The 21,566-nt window shown below is 38.5% G+C and overlaps 1 protein-coding gene across 3 annotated transcripts in view; it reads right to left on the bottom strand.

Annotated features, from left to right (window-relative positions):
• nid2 (nidogen 2) overlaps positions 1–17,752 on the bottom strand; it is a 45,786-nt gene extending 28,034 nt beyond the window's left edge. For 2 of the 3 annotated variants that reach the window (XM_012967809.3, XM_012967811.3), the window contains exons 1-4: positions 17,458–17,752; positions 9,321–9,623; positions 2,342–2,556; positions 659–1,329 (exon numbers count right to left, since the gene is read on the bottom strand). In XM_012967809.3, the coding sequence (XP_012823263.2) occupies positions 659–1,329; positions 2,342–2,556; positions 9,321–9,623; positions 17,458–17,658 (1,390 nt within the window). In that variant the 5' untranslated portion in view covers positions 17,659–17,752. 3 annotated transcript variants of the gene reach the window in all.
• Between the last annotated feature and the right edge of the window lie 3,814 nt (positions 17,753–21,566).

Raw genomic sequence — 21,566 nt, 5'->3', positions numbered from 1 at the left:
TATATTTCAATACTATTGACTGCGTACTAGGGCATTATGATTTTCTTTATAAGATTAAATGGCTCCTTACCTGGAACAGCTGTTCAAAATCCTAGCATGCAGAAAACTAAGGCTGCAAAAGCCTGACCCTGATATTACACCATCGTTATGTTATTTTTACAGTACAGACTCTAAAAAGCCACACTTTAATCATGAACAATGCTATAGACTCAATTCTTTACTATGTCTGTATCAAACAGCGCTATTTAGTAAGTCAAACAAGTCAGCACTCACCAATCTTTCCTTTTGAAAAAAATAGGTGCAGGTTACTTGTTTTCACTTATCAACTGGTTCAACGTTTCAGGCCCAAGCACATTTTTTTTTCTGGCTGACAATTTTTATTGATTTTTTAGTAAACATGCATATAGCAGGCTGTTATATTCACAATTTTTCTGCGTTAATGGTGCTATTAACAATAACATTGAAAAGGAAAAAGGTAAAAAACAACAGGTGTAAACATGTAACATAAACCCAGCTTGAAAAAAAACAGAGCTTTGGCCTGAAATGTTTGCAATTTTTTGCATTTGAAACATTGCAATTTGTTTTTAAACTCGTACAAAGCATGGTGTTGTTTTAAATAGTGTCAAACAGGGCTACTGTAAATATGCAGATCCCTTACCATCAGTTTGGAGTCCAGGATCAGCATCAATCTGCTTTCTTTCAAAATCATTTTCCTGTTCTGGGTGACTGCCCACGAGAACTTCACTTTCAGGATATATTGAGAGATCTTCAGAATTTTGAGGTGTTAAATTATGTGCTTTATGGGATGGCAGCTCTTCAGTCAGTAATGTGTCTCCCCTTGTCAAATCTGTATCCTCCCCTGTCTGAACTTGAGGTTCCTGCAATGGCCCATCTCTGTCAGTATCAGATTCACTGAGTTTGTAGGGTGTCCAATCAGGATTCTGATGTGAAGAGGAAAGCACAACAGATGATGTAGCTTCCTGTTCAACATCTGCATGGGTCAGTTTGGAAGCCTGATCTATGTCCAAGTATCCCTGATTTCCAGTGTCTGAATCAACTTTTTGGTGTGCATTATGTGTTGGTGTGGCATCACTTGTATTATCTTCCAGATCATCTTCATTCTCCTCATAAAAGGACTCTGGGTAATCAATACTGTCTTCACTTTCATTCTTTTCAAATATTCTGTGTTCTGGGAAACCTGTATGTGAATTTTCAAGCGATTGTTCCTTTGTGGGAGCACCAAAGAATTTTGCTGGAATTACATTGTCTAATTCCCAAATGCTGCCAATGTGAAAGACCCAAATCCCTGGGACACCAGTGTTTCCAGTTCTATTTAAGAAGGAAAAAAGAACACAAAGCAAGTCATCAATAGACAGTTAAATTATTATGTATTAATGTTATGTTATTCTCTGGCCTTCAGGTATCATACAGAAAGTTAGTAGCTCACACCTGTAGCTTGATAAAATAGTTTTTTTGTTTTCTAAGCCCTGGTCAAGGTTAGAGAATTGTACAAGGTGTAGTGCTACCCTATGACTGCAGCTAGATTGTAGGTGTCACCAGTGCAGGCCAGTGCTTCCTATCCAAAGAATGCCAGCCTGTTGGGACAAGATACGTTTTGATGTGCAACACTCTGTGGCCAAGTGCCGTATACCAATCACACAGGGGCTTGACTACATTTAGATATGTGTTCCTGGTGTACTAGAAAAAGTGCCTTGAGCCCTACCACAACTTCAGCATTGTCATCTTTTATAAAATTGCAGGAACAACATTTTACTGTACAAAATATCTGGTTGTACATTTTATTATCTAGCTCCTCACAGGTTGCCTTACAAGTAAGTACATTTCTTTTAAATTAGCAGCTATTTCATTAGGGCTAGCAAGTATTTTTTAGAACACACTGCACTGAATAGTGAGTCCACCAGTCCATTAGAAAAACTGGATAGTGCCATGTTAAGCTGGCCATACATGGTAAGATCTGCTTTCTTGGCATGGTCATCTATGCAAAACAGGCCTTATCCAATCTCTGGCCAGGGGCCTGTTTGCATAATCACACTAGATGACTATGCACATCTATGTGGACCATATCCAACAGGACATTACAGTCCTCAACTTATGGAATGTTCAAAACAACTGATTTATATCTGACCATGATATCAATTAGGTAAGCTGTTGTCAGGAATGGTTAAGTTAATAGACAATATTATACCACGCATAGCCAGATATAGAAGCTAATATAGAATTTAATACAACTGTCAAATTAATTAAAGAAGCTGCTGCTAAAAGTTGCATAGTTCTCTGAGAATGAAGCTTAGTTAAAGGGGGTTTCGAAAACAGAACTTACTGATACAAATTCTTCACGGATTGCTCATTACTTGTTACACTGTAGTATGGTCCCGATTCTGATCGGCTAAAGCCCACTCTGGCAGGCAGCTCAATGTGCACATTGTAGGATTCCTTAGGACGAGTACCAAAAAACTGGAGTCCATCTTCAGGATAAAGGAATATAGCGTAAGCATCAGAGTGATCATATGCTAGTACCGCCTGGAACGTGTTTCTCTGAATAAAAATAAATAAATAAAACAAATTATTTGCACCAACCAACCAATCACCTACATACTCTTCATGTAGCTCTTTCTTACATTTATACCAAGGAAATCAGTGCTTCATCTACTGTTGGCAAATTCTGCTAGGAACCTTCTCAACATACTGTACTATAGTTTATACACATGGCCAAACAGTGACAATTGTAGTAGTCATATTTATGTACAATTATAAGGTTACACAATCTGCCCTCTTTGACTGCCTCAATACATAGATGTAGTTAAAAGGTGGCCATACACAGGCAGATTTAAGCTGCCAATTAGGGCCCTCACACTAATTCAGTAGCAACTGCCCATGTATGGGGCCCTCCAACGGGCCTCCATGACAGCTATCTGGCTGAAAATTAGCCAGATGTTAATTGGGCAGGCTTGATTTTCCCATCTGATTGAAGATGGCATTGCGGTCTTTGCTCCTATAAACATCGTTGGCCCTAGGGCCAAAAGAATTAGCCCAATATCACACACCTTAGCTAGGCATGTTTAGAAAATGATTGGCGCATTTGGCATCCTCGCCAAACAAGCAGATCTTTTAGTGTATGATCATCTTAATTGTCTGCTTTCATAAATGATTTTGGGGTATTTAAAGCATGTGAATCTTCAACCTAATATACATTTTAGATTGAAATAAAGGTAAGTTATTTTCTAAAAGGTTATCTGGGGTTTTTTAGTTTTGGCTGCAGATATTTTCACACCATTGCTATAATTGCCATTTCTAAAGAAATAATGATTCAGTGCCAAAATGCATTTGCTGCCAAACGTCTTCGTTCAAGGAGATATACACACTGTTAGTTTTCCCTCTACAATTTTACAGTGCCATGCTAGTTATAACTGCACAGATGCTTGAGCACTGGACAAGCAAGCAATCCCAAGCCTTACTGGCAGAAAATACTACAAAACTATAGAAGGAACCAGCCTTGTGTCAAACCCGCTGCCAATTTGTAGTAACTGAGAACTTCTGTAATATCCTAAGAAAAAGGATTCTATTATATTGAAGCAGCCTCTGCTACTAGCGCAGAGTTTGCCATTTTGTTTCTTATGAGAGTACATGAACCACTTTGATCTTTCTCAAACTGGCTAAAGTGATATAAAACAGATTAAATAAACTTCAAAATTCTCTAAATTATATGTAGGCATGCATGAAATTCCTATTGGTACTCGATTGTGCTTTTTTGGACATATGAGTTAATATTTATAATATAGTTATGCTGTGGCATTTCATAGCTCATAACATCTGTGTGGTTAAAATCATGTTGTCTGGCTTTTAATACGGGACCTGCTGCTTTCTGGCTTCTTTCCGACCTCCGCTCGAAAGAAGATATTTGCTGGTTCCAAGCTAATCTACAGCTATGTTCTCATATTACTTGTATAAAATATGGCCTATCCCCCCCACAGTAGGCCCCCACAGCTGTTCAGCATTTACTATCAGGTGCAGCTTGTTAGGTCTCTTGCTTATGAGTTGTAAGGATGAATCCTGCTGATCATTTGTTTAGTGGTTTGACCTTTTTTTCCTTTCAAAGAAACTTTGCCTGCCATGGCCCTCTCCCTGTTTTCTGACCATTGATTCATGCCTAATGATCCTGCCTCATGATTTAGATTCTCACAGTATAGTCTCTGCTAGCAACTTGGCTCTTTATCTTAGAGTTACAGGCTAGACCCTGCTACACTCTTCATGCTCTCACTAGACCTGCTGGAATACTGGGGACCTTCAGTGATAAGTCCTGGCTGCCACAACTATAAAAGTAAGCAGCCAAAGGCCAAAGGGCCCAAAAAGACCACTGAGATTGGGTTTTTAAGGCAGAAGGGGCTATGATAATGATGGTTGTTAATTTGGGCCAACAGAATCTGGCAGCCCACTTCACTAGTAGTGCTGGAAATTTCATATATTATTTTATTATTTCAAGATCATTAATCTGTACATTATATCATATCATCCAATACCTCTGACCTTCTCTCCACACAGCAGATCATGATGTAGTTACAGCTTGCATTACTGCAACAGCACTACTACATCAAACCAAGCCATCACCTTTGGGTCATTTTCTTAGATAATGAATTAATTAAAGAAAAGTCAGCTATTTGTTTCTCATTATATTAATCTCCCTGTTTTAGGCTAATGTCAGACGAGGCGTAGGGCGGATATTTTCGGCAAGCGGAAAAACGATTACCAAAAATACCGCCCTACGCCTCCTACATGTGCCTGCACTGAAATGAATGGAATACGCTTGGGTGCAGGCACATAGCAAAAATATGCATAAAAACGTGAGAGTTTGAAAGACTCGCGTTTTTATGCGTAGTTCGGCTACATGTCCCTGCACCCGAGCGTATTCCATTCATTCGGGTGCAGGCACATGTAGGAGCCGTAGGGCGGTATTTTCGGCAAGCGTTTTTCCACTTGCTGAAAATATCCGCCCTACACCTCGTCTGGCATGCATTAAGCCACTGCCACACAGGGCTGATTTCAGCCTGTGATTAAACGCAGGCCGATAATCAGCCCCTACACTATCACAAACCTTCTCCAGTGTTTGCAGCCGGAGCCACTGCATTGGCACATAGGATTTCAGGGCAGATACATGTAAGTATGCATTTCAGCACTAAAATCTGCTCTGTGTGCCTGCAACTGGGCTTATGCAGTGGCTCTGAGTGCACAGGAGAAGGCTGATGCCAGCTAAGGGGATGATCCTTGGCCTGCCTTTATCCCGATAAAAGCAGGCTGAGAATCAGAGTAAAGCTACTGCCACACTGGGCTAAGTCTCTTTTCAGACTTACATATACATTGCTTGTATTCTTTTAATTGTCTTAATCATAAAATACTAGTACATTTACAGAAGCAAATAAATAGTTGTTTGGATTACCACAACACAAAAAAAGTGTTCGTTCATATGTGTGTGTCACAATTAAATAGATAAGTGAGAATTCTCATCACTTTTTCCCTGCAAATGTTCCCAAGAATAGTGGCAGCAAGAAAGCACCACATTACCCTAAAGGCCATGGTCCACATGAAGATTAGGCACCCATGGTTAATCTCAGCTACTGCTGGCAACTAGTTCCCCCCTGAAATGCCTTCCCACTGGCGATAAAGTGAATCACCAGTGGGAAGGCATACACATTGCTTTGCTTTAAAAAAGTTTTCTCCTGCAGGAAATTTTGCACAACCGATGATTTATTTTATTGCCAGTGGGAAGGCATTTTGGGAAGATTAGTTTACTGCAGTAGCTGAGATTAACCACGCATGACTGATCTCTCTGTGGGCCATGGCCCTAAGCATTTCTGCCTTTACAGGACCATTTGCACTGATTTGTTATGTGCGCAACTGACAAAAACGAACTGTCATCTCAGAGCCATGCTGTTCTCAAAATGAAACAAATTCCCAAGCTTTCTAGATTTTGTTCCAGTGGCCTCAAACAATTTCTGCCTACACTTCAAACACGTGTATTTTTTTTTTTTTTTTTTTTTTTTTTTAAACAGAGCAGAAAAATGTTTAATTAGTTTACAGAGCCTTGAACAAATAAGCATCTTGGTCTCCAGAGAATAAAAAAAAATCTATTCATTGTTTTCCAAATTCATCTGCTTTACAACATGTGGGTTCAGTCTTGGCAGGGGGTAACAAGCACATACTAACAGAGAGTCCTTCCACACTCTACAAAAGTGACAGACTTTGCTTAAAGGAACAGTAACAAATAACATTTTAAATTATTATTGTCTAAAGCAAAACATTTATAAGTGGATATGCTCATTCAGAGAGCACTTCTGTCCTGGATCTAACTGCACCTCTTGAATACCTCCCAACTGTCCCAATTTTCGCGGGACAGTCCCGAAATTATTGAAAGGTCCCTCATTTCCCTTTGATCTCTTGCACTGAATGCCAAAAAAGATACAATGCTTCTCAAACTTAATTAGATAAGTGGGCTTTTGGCAGAGAGCCCAGAAAGTTAACAAGCTACACCTGCACTTAGATACAATTGTAACTAATAAGCTAAACAGGTCTCTTGGGGGAACGGAGACTTGCAGCTTAAAGGACAATTTCACCTTCATTAGTAAAACTGTAATAACACATAAAACAAGATCCCAAAACCCCCATAAATGTGTTCAAACTTTACATAACCTGTCAAATTTTGTAAAATGGGAAAGGTATTTAGGGGTGTGGTCAAAAGATTTTTGCATTGCTATGCACAGCATTTTTTCTTGTCCCTCATCTTGTCCCCATTTTTCAAATGTTGGGAGGTATGCTCTTGTGTCAGACTTTGTAGAAAACAGAACAGGCGGCCAGCCCTGTCATTACTGTGTGCCATAGGCCAGGAAGTCATTACAGGGCCCCAATGTTGTGCCCGCTGGCACTGACTAGCCTTGTGCTTAAATGCCACTTATCAGGAATGGGGTATTAGCAGATTGATGTGAAAGCAGTTGCCACTTAAAGTGGCCATACCAGGCAGATTTTTTATGCTGATTCGGCTTTTTCAGTCTGAGTCAGCAGCTTATATGCCGTGTATGGGCCACTTTAATGGGTCTACCTGACTGATACCTGGCTGAAAATCGTCCTGATTGAATCAGTCCGATATCGCCAAGTTCAGGTCTTTCAGTGTATGGCCAGTTTAAACCTCACTCATTAAGTGGCAAAGCTTTTTGATTTAATTAGATGGAAGACTCTTTTAGGGGAAGACTTTCCTAGAATTTCAATGGGCACAAAAATTTCTAAAACGCATTGCTCTGCCAACAGATGGCCCTGCACATTTTGATGAGTTATATTTATACTTTTATGGTGTTTCCATTTTCCATTGTCAAGTCTATAGATGTATTTAATAGAATTTGCAAACATTTGCTCCACCAGACCCAGTGTCTGAACTATAAAAGAGTCTACAGCTGTGCCTATTTTTCACTAAATAACCATCCATACTTACAGAAATAATTCCATATCCTTTTCTATCATGTAATTGAGCAAAATAAACTTTACTTACACATTATAAATTAAAGAAATTCTATTTCCTTTTACTTTTGGACTTCACAGGCACAGCACGCAGGCAGGTGTCATCTTAAAGACACTGTTATTAAGGCAAGTTTATGTCTTGTTTATGCACCAGAATGAGGGACCTTATGCCCATGCCCAGTCAACACAAATATAGAGTGTAAAGAGGGAGGGGGAATGTTAAGGGGGCAGTGGCATCTAGGAAGTGCTGAAAATAATTGCCTGCCCCACCTCTATATTATAGGCATAGAGGCACAGCATGCAAATGATTTACAGCTCGGGTATGTATGTTTTAATCAAAAAAAAGAATTTGGGTTTCATGTTTAATTCACAAAGGACTTTTATTAAACAGACTCTTATGTAGCCTTATTGCAGCATGTAAGGTGTTTTACAAGTGGCAATTCCAATGGATGTGGAGGGGCACATATTTTCTGGTGTTTTTGGCTCAGGGGAGAGAAGATTTCCCATGGGCAACAAATTGTCCCATCTGTCATGGCCCTTAGGCTAAAGATAAGCCATAAGCAGCCGAGTCAACATGACTCAAGCTCTGTGCAATGTATAATTTAGATTGATCATCATATTCTTAAATAGTGGAATAGCAGAATTAAATGGAATAAAATATCCTTATGTTAATAAGCATTTAGTGACATCACAGCATCGAAATACTGAAGCTGTCTCATAATAATTCTCAGTTCTCACACACAACAATATTGCAACAAATTAACAAAGCATCAGTCAACTAAAGCATTGAGTATACAGGAATGTGACCATGATTCAACCCTCGACCCTTTAACAAACAAGCAACTGTTTCCCAGGGACCAAACCCAAATAGCAACCAGGGATGCTGTGAATTCCAAACCGAATTCAGTAAGTACATATAACAGAGGGCTACAGTGCAGCCAGATATTTAAAGACATAAGGCTGCTAATAAGGAATATGATTTAGAAGGGAAATCTCCTTTATGTTTAATATCACTGTAGGCAGTGATATTCTGAGACAATTTGCCGCGGGTCTTAATTTTTTATTTTTGTAATTTTTGAATTATTTTCCTGTTAGGGTCATGATTTTTGTTGTTTTATGGCAGCTGGATAAGCAAACAAATGACTAGAAAGCAGAGTTTTCCCCACAGACCGCAATGGAGCAATGGAAACTAAGCATCTACAGCTTGTGGCAGTTAGGTCCTTAATAGCCAGTGGTGTAGATTCTGCAGATAAACAGTTAATGCAATGGGGCATTGTAATGTTTATTGTTTTCCCAAGTATGCCACATAAAATGCATGCATTACTATTCCACCATAGTATGAAATGCTCAACTGAGTATGTTTCTGTATAACTGTCTCTCCCTGATCAAACAAAAGCCGATATTAAACCTTCCAGCCATTGCACCCTGCATTCTTTCACCAGCTCTCTCACAAGTTGTAAGGGGTACTGAGAGTTTAGTTCTACAACAGCTGGAGGCTAATCTATGCCTCGCCATACATCTCTATACTTTCTTGACATAAGATACTAAATTCAGCATAACAAGACAGTTTTGGCTCTGTGAAAAATATGTAGCAATGCAAACTGAACCCCAGCAAAACTAATGCATAACAAAGCACCAGGGCCACTTTGGCACACACAGTTATGCAGCTTTCCATATTGAAGTAGACCCCATGTGAACTCCAGTTTCCTTCCTCTTTTTCCTTAGCCTGTATTGTGCTTTGGTGAACTTCCCACATCCCTTTGGAATCCATTCAAGAATTTTCATCTCCAGCTACTCACCCTATCAGACGATGGAGAGTGACGGGTCATCTCTTCGTAGGCACCAACATTTTCCCAAGTCACAAGGAAGGCATCAGTAGGAACAAATGAAGTCTCTGGGAAACCCCTCTGGATCTCACTGACTGCCCGATTGAGAACTTGTTCAGAATTGTCCTGCCGATAAAAAATCTTTCCTTTGCCATTGCTGGTATCTATATCTGAGAGGAATGGAGCAATGACAGGGAAGTCTGTAGGGAAGCCATCATCCACATACTGAGTTTCTCTGGGGAAGTCCTGAGTGGAAATAATTCCATTGGTCCCTACCTGTAGAGAAAGAAAAACATCAGTATTTAATAATTATAGTTGATTTACTCAGAAACTCATTTATTTCAAAGAGCATGTTTCCCAGGCATTTTTAAGTGGCTGCTAACTTTTATGCCAGATTTTTAGACAGAGGTATGTGGTCACTGACAATCTATATATGCCAATAGGAGGGACAATCTATACACACACACATAAGAGTGGCCTCATAGAGCAGCGGCATGAAGAGTTCAGCATTTCTAATTAATCCAGTATATTTTGAAGTATATTTTGCATTTAATTTCATGCTTAGCATACTAAGCAAGCAATGGCAGAAAGCTTGGCTATATCTTCCAAGAACTGTAACAAAGAAGCCACTGTTACTGTGCTCATGTGTGTAATATAACGTCCCCATATTCCACAGGCCAAGTTGTACCTCTCTAAATACTGCTTAACTGCATGTTACAGAATGACCACCTAAACCATCTGTCCAGGAATTCTAGGGATCCTGAACAAATTGGGTTTTACCCACCCAACCACTCCTGCACATATGGGTATAACATGGGGCTGCACAGAAATAGGGGCATTAAAGTAAAAGCATGCCCATGTATGACAGGTAGAAGGACATCTATAAATTGGCTTTCACTGTCAACAGTTCTAAAAATGTCAGTTTACAGTAGTTATGTTTATAAGCATTTATTTTTCCCAAGGCCTGTGATATCCTGTGATAGAGTAAAGAAATTCCAATTTTCCCTTTTGAATAATACCTTGCAAAGCCAGCATGTCATTCTAAGTGCTATAGGATAGAGGACCATAAGTATAATTGTCACATTTTACACACAATGAAAACAAAAGGGAACAAAAATAAGAAAAATGTATATATACAAATATATATATCACATCTTACTACTCAAACACACATTAGATTTTATTTTGGTAATAGCCAGTGCAATAGGTCTGGGGCAGCAGTGGCATTTTCTAGGCCAGGGCTGTCCAACTGGAGGCTCACAGGCCAGATATGGCCCTCCAGAAGGTTTTTATAGCCCCCAGTCTGCAGGCTCCACAGACTTTACTGTATAACATCACTGTTTTAAAATTAATCTGCCCCTCGAACATGCTATATTAGAAATAATTGGCCTTTTACATGTATAAGGTTTGACAACACTGTTTCAGGCCACCATTTTTGTGCCAGAGAAGAAATCATCAGATGTGAGATTAACATTGTAATTGTTTGAGCAGAAGTGTCTTAAGATACCATCATACAAACAACTCAAGTTGCTGGTGGTTCAGAAGTGGCTAGGCTGAACTGGCAACTGAAAGAAAATTGACATCTCTTCTCCAGCTTAAATTTCTCCACTAAATCTTCACCAGTTTACTAACAGCACAAGAATTCATTTTTGCCAAGTAAAACTTCTCCAGGTTCAGGCTGGAAAATTATCACCTTTGCATCTAACTTTCATCTACATGCTAAAAAAAAAATATATATAATTTCTTTATGGTGAAAAATAGTTAGCAAAATGTGCCCACTACAACTATATGGGAAAAGTTTACACCAGGAAAAAATTCACTACATTTCTCTTGCAACACTACTACACCCGTTATCCAGAATGCTTGGGACCTGGGGGTTTTCGGATAAGGGTTCTTTACGTAATTTGGATCTCTTAACTTAAGTCCACTGAAAAAAATAAGTAATTAAACCCAGTATTATTGTTTTGCCTCCAATAAGGATTAATTATATCTTTGTTGGGATCAAGTCCAAGGTACTGTTTTATTATTACTGAGAAAAAGGAAACATTTTTAAAAATCTGAATTATTTGATTAAAATGGAGTCTATGGGACATGGCCTTTCCGTAATTCGGAACTTTTTGGATAATGGGTTTCCAGATAAGGGGTCAAATACCTGTACTTACAATTTTTTAGTAAACATGAAATGTGAACTTTGGTAAAGTTAGACTAAGAAATTCAAACTTTTTTAAATATGCCCCTATAAATTCTGTTTGACATAACTTTGAATAAGTCTTCTGCTGGGAAGCACAGCATATAACATTTATACTGGGTCATGCTACAAATTCTGGTTCAATGTTTTTACCATCCTGTACACCATCATCATATATTGGATATAATTCCATATACATTTTTGTGTGTTACATAGAGATCACATATTTCATCTCCCAGTAATTTATATAGTCTTCATTCTTATACAGTGCAGCAGTATGGACCTTTAGAACAACAAGGAGAATTTTGATTTTTGCATTCGGCATAGCTGTTCTCTATATGGTCTTTGGGTATGACTGCCTAAAACCTCAACCTGTGCTAAGTAGTGCTAATGTAATAAAAATTTCAAGTTTGCGTCACATCTCTTAGCCCATAGCAGACAATCAGTTCTTTGCTTTTGAACAGATGAACAGTATAAGAAACCTGATGATCGATTACTATGCATTCATAGACTTATGCAATATTTGCAGCTTTCATCACATAACCCCAGATCCACCAAACTGTACAACATTACAGATACTAGGTGTAAAAAATTAACAAGTCAAAAAACTTGTTGCATAGCCTTTCAAAGAAGACACATGAAACAATAACTTATTATAAATGGAATGTATCGTTAAGCATTATGCTCGACATGGCTGTTTTTTTGCCTGCAGGTGGAGAAAAAACAATTAACTTTGATCTGCTTCTTGATGTATCTACACTGACGTGTGTTCTACAGTAAAAGGAATTTTTTACCAAATATGTATAGATTTATGAAATTTATGCGAGTTACAAAGAACACAGGTTTCTAACAAGGAGGCATAACTGAAGAAAAAGTCTCACATGGATGGAGACATATGCCCCCCTAAATAGAAATCTGGCTAAACCTTGGTAACTGTGGTCAGGGCACTTCCACTGACAGACAAAATTAAAACACAAAAAAAAAGAAGTCTGTTACTTGAATTTCCCATACTATATGCTGTGCAAGTGGAAATATCTTGGGGATGGAAATCTACAGTGCACAGATAAACAGTGCTCATGTTTTCTCACTGACAGCTAGCATATGTGCTCTAAATCAATTTTCATATATAAGTTAATGAATGTTTTTTCAGCTACCTTGCATGGATCATCAGGATGTGAGCTATCAAACTGCCATGCACATTGTTTGGATTTCACAGGATAACCAATACAGGACAGCTTTTGTTAGGATGAAACAGCTGTCGATGGCATGAGCATGGTTATTTGCACGCAGATAAACGTTAGCCATATAGGGCATCAACTTTATAACAGATGGATGCGCTAAAGCAAAATGAACAGATGTGTACACCTTTTGGCTTGCCATGAAGATATACATTCATAAACACTGAAGATCTGCCAAGGATCAAAAGCATGAGGATCTAGACATGTAAACAACTGGAGCAATCACATAGATCAGTTATTGGTAAGGGCTATCACAAAACAAAAACTGTAGTATTTTGCCTGATGAAGGGGCCTTAGAGCTCCGAAAGCTTGCAATGTATTTTTATTGTTAGCCAATATAGGTATCATTTCTACAATACTCTTGTATTTGTGTTTTGTTGTTTTTTTATTATTATGGTAAGGGCTACAAAGAATGGGACAATAACGGAATCCATTGGTGATAAGCAATGTGAGATCCATTCTATAAAGACCCTTGAACCCTGGCAAGATTGGTACTTCATGAACATTAAAGCTGGCGTTCTGCAGATCAGATCTAACAGAGTAAGATGTGCCAAACTGAGTTTATTGCTACATACTTATTCCTTCCAAAACTTTGTATCAATGCTGAAGTTTGTTGAAGAGACAAGGTTGCAAATTGCATTCATTTACAGAACTCACCTAGCAGCATGCTGTCTTTATTGTGTAACAAATTAACTAAGCACACATCATTTCTTCTGGGGGTGGGGAATACCATAGGGGGCCTTTTTAAATTCAACAGGAGAACCAGAGGTCACAGAAAAAAAAAAGAGGTTTGTAGCCAGCAGTAGTTATTTTTTAACGCTTGCTACAAATCTCCCTTTGTGTCATTGCCCTAAAAAGTTCTTAATAGGTGTTCGGGCCTACTGATATGAATAAGCAAATACTGAGGGTAACTTACTAACACATGTGTTACATTAAACTTGGCCAGTTATCCATTGCAATCTGCTGATGGTTGCTACTGATCTCTGAATTCCATCCCTACTTGTACTCGGGGTCAATCTACAGAAGCTCTTTAGAAGTTGGTACAAAAAGTGTTTGTACTCAGTTTTACATTGGTGAATGGACTTATCTAGTTTCCGCCTTCACAATTAAACAGTCAATGAAATACATATTATGGCATAAAGCTGTTACAATCCACTACTTTTGAGAGCAGAATCGTGAGATATGGAGGAAGAAACAATAGGAATTCTACACCTATCTGACGATTCAGCTCTAAACCCTTGCATTTGCTCTGGTGTCTTCAACATCACCCAATCAAAGTTTTCTGTCCCATCTGGTAGACGAGATGACCAATATCCAAACCTTTTGTGATATCAGACACTTCGTCATTCCACCGTACACGCACCGCATACAGTACGAAACCTTGTTTCGTACGATAATATCTGTGCATGTATGGCCAGCTTTAGGAGGCAAGTTAAACAGACAACTGTTGTAACCAATCATTTAACACCATACTCATAATAATTTATTTAAATAGTGGCACACGTTACACAGTGCTTTGTTCTACTTTATAATAAACAAAGGACTACTGGGTTAAACAAGAGCATAATCTTAAACTGGGCATCTCTTTGGGGCAGATTTACTAATCCACGAATCCGAATCCTGAAAGGGAAAAAATCGTATTGGAAACACAAATTTTGCGAATTTTTTGTCGCCATCGCGATTTTTCGTATTTCTCGCAACTTTTTCATCGCCGTTGCAACTTTATCGTATTTTGCGCTACTTTTTCGTCGCTGTCGCGATTTTTTCGTTTTGAGCGATAGTAAACGGAGGAAAAACCAATCCGATTTTTTCGAAACGGCGACAAAAAAGTTGTGGAAAATATACGAAAAAGTCACGACGGCAACGAAAAAATAGCGGAACATGCGAAAAAGTCGCGACGGCAACGAAAAAGTCGCAAAAAATACAGATCCTTACGAAAAAACGCGTTCGGACGCTTTCGGTCCATTCGTGGATTCGGAAATCTGCCCCTTTGTGTTGCCAAACTGCTCATGATCCCCTAGCTTGACCAATCAGCCAAATATGCCCATTTCAAAAGAACTGAATAGTGTGTAAGCAGAATAAAGCTAAATTAAAGATACATTTTTGCCGCTAAGCTTGTTTTAGTGAAAAGGGTTTCTGTACAACTTACTACATAAAGCAACAGTAGGAAGCTAAAGGTCTCACTCCATTTGCCCATTTACAATCTAGGGCCTCTGCCCTCTAGCCAGTCCCAACATTTAAACCAGTGTTTCCTAACCAGTGGCTAGGGGGATGTTGCTCCTAGTGGCCTCAAAGAAGGTACTTATATTTGAATTCTTGGCTTGGAGGCAAGTTTTGGTTGCATAAAAAACAGGTGTACTGGCAGAACTTCCTGTAGGCTGCCAGTCCAAGTAGGATCCACCAAAATGCCAATAACAGCCCTTATTTGGCACCTCCAGGAACATTTTTGCATTTGCTTGTGTTGCTTCCCAACTCTTCTACACTTAAAAGTTGAGGATCCCCTGGTCTAAACCTATAAAACTGCACTTACACATGCTGGAAACACAAGGTGTTTGGTGTGCAAAGCAGATACAAATGTAACAGAGAGAGCACCAGATGCTTTCAGGACAGAAATCACAGGAACGAAAGTACAGCAGCCCAATGCACTGGCACAAGCTCAGCAACATGAGTTCTCTGAAATTAATTCATACAATACAGTAAAGTTCTAAAGTGTAGCTTACTCTTGGTACAAATAAGGTTGAAATGCACAGAAAGTGCTCAGACAGACAGTAAAGTACCAGGACATAGATACCTATACCTGACTCTCTACAGTTTTTTGAAGAAAATAAACAGAATTTAAAGCAAACTGAGAAACAGGATATGCCCTATCAATTTTCACAAAAGGAACACTTATAATCTGATGTACAGTTTCCATTTATCTTTATCTATACTGTTGTTGAATGCACAAATAGTGATAAAAAATACACATATATACTTACATACATTTTTCTCTCAGCTGTACAGAATGCCCACCAAACTCTGTGTAACACAGTATCTGAAGCACAGTAGGTTAACTTTCTTTCTATACTTTATAGTGCCATCCAATAAGCTAGCTCCTCCATTTCAATACTTTGGTACAAACACTATATACATGGTTTCCTATTCCTTCTATACAATCTTAGATTACAGTAATTGTTACTTTTCATAGCCAGTTAAATAATACATGTAAGTAAATTAACAGACAGAGGGCCCAGGAGGGCAGGGAATACTATCACTGCAAGCCATGATCTCACTTTAATCATTTGTGTAAATGTGCTTTTGGTTTGGTAATGAGATGTAGAATGCAGATGTAGTAGACATATAGAGCTCAAAACCACAAAATAATCTGAGAATCTTTTCAATATATTCACAGGCTGAGTAGAATTGCAAAGCAAATGTGAAATTTATAATTCTAAATATTGTCTTAAGGAAAGGGGGGTATATAAAAAAAAAAGTCTTACATGCCTTCCTTACATGTCCTTGCTGCACAGGTTAGAAATCATTTGGGAATGAATGATAACTTGAGCCATTAGTAACAATAACCAAAGTAAATCTATGTAGTAAATGGCATAAACATGCAGTACTGATACTCTATGCATAAACATGCAGTACTGATACTCTATGCATAAACATGCAGTACTGATACTCTATGCATAAACATGCAGTACTGATACTCTATGCATAAACATGAAGTACTGATACTCTATGCATAAACATGTAGTACTGATACTCTATGCATAAACATGTAGTACTGATACTCTATGCATAAACATGTAGTACTGATACTCTATGCATAAACATGTAGTACTGATACTCTATGCATAAACATGTAGTACTGATACTCTATGCATAAACATGTAGTACTGATACTCTATGCATAAACATGCAGTACTGATACTCTATGAATAAACATGCAGTACTGATACTCTATGAATAAACATGCAGTACTGATACTCTGTGCATAAACATGCAGTACTGATACTCTATGCATAAACATGAAGTACTGATACTCTATGCATAAACATGTAGTACTGATACTCTATGCATAAACATGAAGTACTGATACTCTATGCATAAACATGTAGTACTGATACTCTATGCATAAACATGTAGTACTGATACTCTATGCATAAACATGTAGTACTGATACTCTATGCATAAACATGTAGTACTGATACTCTATGAATAAACATGTAGTACTGATACTCTATGAATAAACATGAAGTACTGATACTCTATGAATAAACATGCAGTACTGATACTCTGTGCATAAACATGTAGTACTGATACTCTATGCATAAACATGAAGTACTGATACTCTATGCATAAACATGTAGTACTGATACTCTATGCATAAACATGTAGTACTGATACTCTATGCATAAACATGTAGTACTGATACTCTATGCATAAACATGTAGTACTGATACTCTATGCATAAACATGTAGTACTGATACTCTATGAATAAACATGCAGTACTGATACTCTATGAATAAACATGCAGTACTGATACTCTATGAATAAACATGCAGTACTGATACTCTGTGCATAAACATGTAGTACTGATACTCTCTGAAGCAGCTGTGCCCTCAGGCAATATCACCTGAATGAATGAGGGGTGCCACTGCTCGTTGGCAGGAGAGGTGGGGGCTAAGCCATACTTACATATAAATTGCTGAATTGGGCTTCATAGAAGAGCAGCGGTTGGGAGAGTTTCACCACCTCAGAAGTCTCATCGTCCCCCTCCTGCAGGAGCACATCTCCCCTCAGTTCCCCATAGGGGAAGAGTTCATGCCGGGATATAGCAGCAGAGAAGGCCAGCAGGCAGTGCAAGGGCAGGAGCAGATGCAGAGTTCTGTCCCACATGGCAGTGAATGGCAGCTAGACCCACATTCAAGGCAAGAGGATATGCACCGCGCCCCAGTGTGCTGAGCAGTTCTGACCCAGGAGCTTCCACATCCGACCCCAAGGCAGATCCCAGGGTGGGCGTGGCCTGGCTGTCGCTGACCAATAGGCACTGGAGCACAGGGTACACAGTAGTGAATGCAAGCTCACAGCTGGCTGTGCTGTTCTTAGCCATTGATTGGAGGGGAAAAGTCACTCGCTGCGCTCTGCTGCTGTGTCTCTCCTCAACTTCTTGGATGGCACAGCTGCCGGGCCCTGGGGGAAGTCTGTACAGTATCTGTGTGGATCTGTGACTGCAAATGTAACAGTGCCAGGATAGGGGGGTGGAGAAATGGACACCAACCAAGTAAATATCCTCTCTCTCTCTCTCTATATATATAACATTAATGCATATACATACGCTCAATTATATTTGACGTGTTGCTTTATATATTAACTAAAAAGTTTAACCCCTTATTTTGAGGGGTTAATAGTGAACTATTGTCTTTTTTTAACCTAAATGAACTACTAACTATGTTACACTACTTGCTTATTCTAAGGAAAACGTGAGAATTATTGTGGGGGCAATTTCCCCTGCACTCCCCCCTCCCATCAATACAGAGTAGGGAAATCTCCCAACCTCCTATTGTAAGGCTAATGTGAAGCACAGCAGGAAGGCTCCCAGGTCAGAAAGTACACAAAAAACTGGTTCTGTATATCTTAACACATATAAACGCATTATAACCTATCAGTAAATGTTTATAAGTTAAAGAGCAGTTCAACAAGCAGGACCGACATCCACTTTAACTCGAGATTTCCTTTTATGAAATAGTATTCATCTTGTATGTTCTGGTGCATACCTGTCCCTAGTAACATAAGATGATGCTGAAGGAGAAATATTAAATCGAAATTGCTTATACTGTATATGTAATATCTGTATATATACCGTTTGAATGTACTATGGTTTTTTTGTGATATTTTGACTCACTTTTACTGAGGAAGTGCACACCACAATGCCCCAAAACAGTACCCCGTTCCCTTTATCACTCCAAAAAGAAACATACAGGAAGTTTAGGGACCTTAAAATGTAAATTGCACTGGGCAGGGACTGATATGAATGATGTGTAACCTCTATAAACTTGCAAAATATATTTCCAGGATCTAAATAATGGACCCTAATGATATTGAGCATAAACATCCTACCATTCCAGTACTGGTGTCATTCAGAGCAGAGATCACAAAGTATGATTCCGTATGATTCCGCTGAACAATTGCTATGGTGTAAAGAGAAGCACTGTGCATTCATAAAATAAAGGTACATAGTACTTATATGTTGAGGTGGGTGGGTGGTCATCGTTGCCATAGGTCATGACTTCACTTCCTGACTCAAATATTCATTGTTTCAGTGTCCAAGCTCTAGGTCCCCTGTAGAAGTCTATTGGGGTTATGTAATAAAAAGCACTGTTTGCCCAGGAGCAGTAACCAATATCAACAAATCAGCAAGTAGCATTTTCTAGTCACTTGATTAAAAGCCAACATCTTATTGGTTGCTATGGGTTACTGCTACTGGGCAAACTTAGTGCCTCTTTATATGAAGATAGATGTAGGTTTATGTACAATTTTTGTTCCAAAGTGTCATCTTAATTTAAAGTTTTTTGCCATCATTTTCATGTTATGTTGCTGGAGAAGAGTTATTAGAAAGGAGGGGATGCCCAGGAACTAACACATTTTTATAGTTGAAGTTCTGTTGATAAGTTTTCAAGTCAATACAAAATGTGTAAAGCATCTAATGCTTAAAAGGTCACATGGTTCAAGTTATAATTTTCCCATAGTCATCTAGCAGCATTGTATTAATAGCACTGAACAGCATCAATGGCAGTCTTATGGTAAGGGAAGGCAGCAGTATGGGTGGAGCATGTCTGAATGACAGTGTTTTACAATGAAGTAGACATTTGGTCATGAGGAAGCTGCTTTTGTTTTGATATATAATAGCCAAGATTATAATAACCTCTCATCATACACGCACACATACGTTTATTTTTTGTTCCATTTATACATGTTTCTCAGAAAGTCAGGAAGGAAGAAAACTTTGTTTAGTCTTAAATTCCTTTTCCTTTATGTTTTTCAAGGCAGAACAAAGATATCCCACCATAATGAACTTATTTTTGGCATTGTTGTCTGTATGGGGTTGTGAATTATGATTTATAGAAGTACTGTTTCCTGCACTATTTTAGGTTTTTCCAGCCAGGTAGTTGGAGGGAACAAAAAAATTCTGTTATTTTCCAGATTTTGGCTTATCTATGTGTCCAGCTCTCTCTGTTAATAAATATCCAGTATCCAGTATAGTTTACACCCTTTCTGTTACTTTTCCATTAAGAAACAAATGGTGATTGGAACTATTTCTTTTTTTAAGTAGACGTTCTGGACCATATATGTACTTATACTGCTGCAGAATCAGTACTTACAGTACATATTTATGTATGTGGTGGTCTTGCAATCTCTGTCTGTAATAAGTTATTTTAACAGCCGCATTGTGATATAATTGTATTTTAATGGCCATTTTGTACATGTTAAGTTAGCACAGTTGCCTTCCAGTGCTGAGGTCCTCGGTTTGATTCCAGCCAGGGCATCATCTGCAAGGAATTTGTATGTTCTCTCTGTGCTTGCGTGGGTTTCCTCCAGGTACTCTGGTTTCCTCTGGGATCTCCAGTTTCCTCCTATACTCCAAATACATAAAGACTAAAAAATTACCCTACTGTGCGTGAATGTGATAGGGACCTTAGATTATGAGATGCACTTGGACAGGTAGTGATGTAAATGAATAATCTCTTTAAAGTACTGCAAAATATGTCAGCACTATGTTATTAAAGGATAATAATTCATTTTATAATCTGTTAGCACAGTGCTACTAATCACACACAGTACTGTACATGTATATTTTTAAGTTCAGCTTTCTCCACTATGATTTTGTCTGCCACACAGATGCTATTGATAGGGAGACTTCCTAAATACTGTACTAAATAATGTATGTCTCTAAATTTCAGTTTCTAAGGGGCTGATTTACTAACCCACGAATCCGACCCGAATTGGAAAAGTTCCGACTTGAAAACGAACATTTTGCGACTTTTTCGTATGTTTTGCGATTTTTTCGGATTCTGTACGAATTTTTCGTTACCAATACGATTTTTGCGTAAAAACGCGAGTTTTTCGTATCCATTACGAAAGTTGCGTAAAAAGTTGCGCATTTTTCGTAGCGTTAAAACTTACGCGAAAAGTTGCGCATTTTTCGCGTAAGTTTTAACGCTACGCAAAATGCGCAACTTTTTACGCAACTTTCGTAATGGATAGGAAAACTCGCGTTTTTACGCAAAAATCGTATTGGATCCGAAAAATTCGTAAAGAATCCGAAAAAATCGCAAAACATACGAAAAAATCGCAAAGTACCGATCATTACGAAAAAAACGCAATCGGACTCCATTCGACCCGTTCGTGGGTAAGTAAATCAGCCCCTAAGAGTAAATTTTACAATGACAGTAAATGTCTCTAAACCCCATTGTCTAAGGTCTAAGTGGATATTTCCTCTCAGATCTGGGAAACATTCCAAAGGATAAGCATATCTCTTTTCTGTGCAGCTTTCCAAGCCCACTAGCAACCCTTGAAACTTATGACTCTTGAAAATGTTTACATACAAATATTTGTCTCTTTGTCTCATTTTTACTGAGTAGTGCTTATACAGTATATATATATTGCAAGAGTATCTTTTTACAAGTTTAAAAAAAACATATTTATTACTATTGGCAGAAGACCACAAGGGCAGGAAAAGAGCCACCAAATAATTCCAGCTGTGTATAAGCTGATTTATTTGGTTCACTGTCTTCTCTTTCCTTGGT

The sequence above is a fragment of the Xenopus tropicalis genome, chromosome 8, assembly GCF_000004195.4.
Source record: "Xenopus tropicalis strain Nigerian chromosome 8, UCB_Xtro_10.0, whole genome shotgun sequence".
NCBI classification, from domain to species: Eukaryota; Metazoa; Chordata; class Amphibia; order Anura; family Pipidae; genus Xenopus; species Xenopus tropicalis.
The sequence above is the reverse complement of the archived record's forward strand: the minus strand, read 5'-3'. Positions and strand labels throughout refer to the sequence as shown.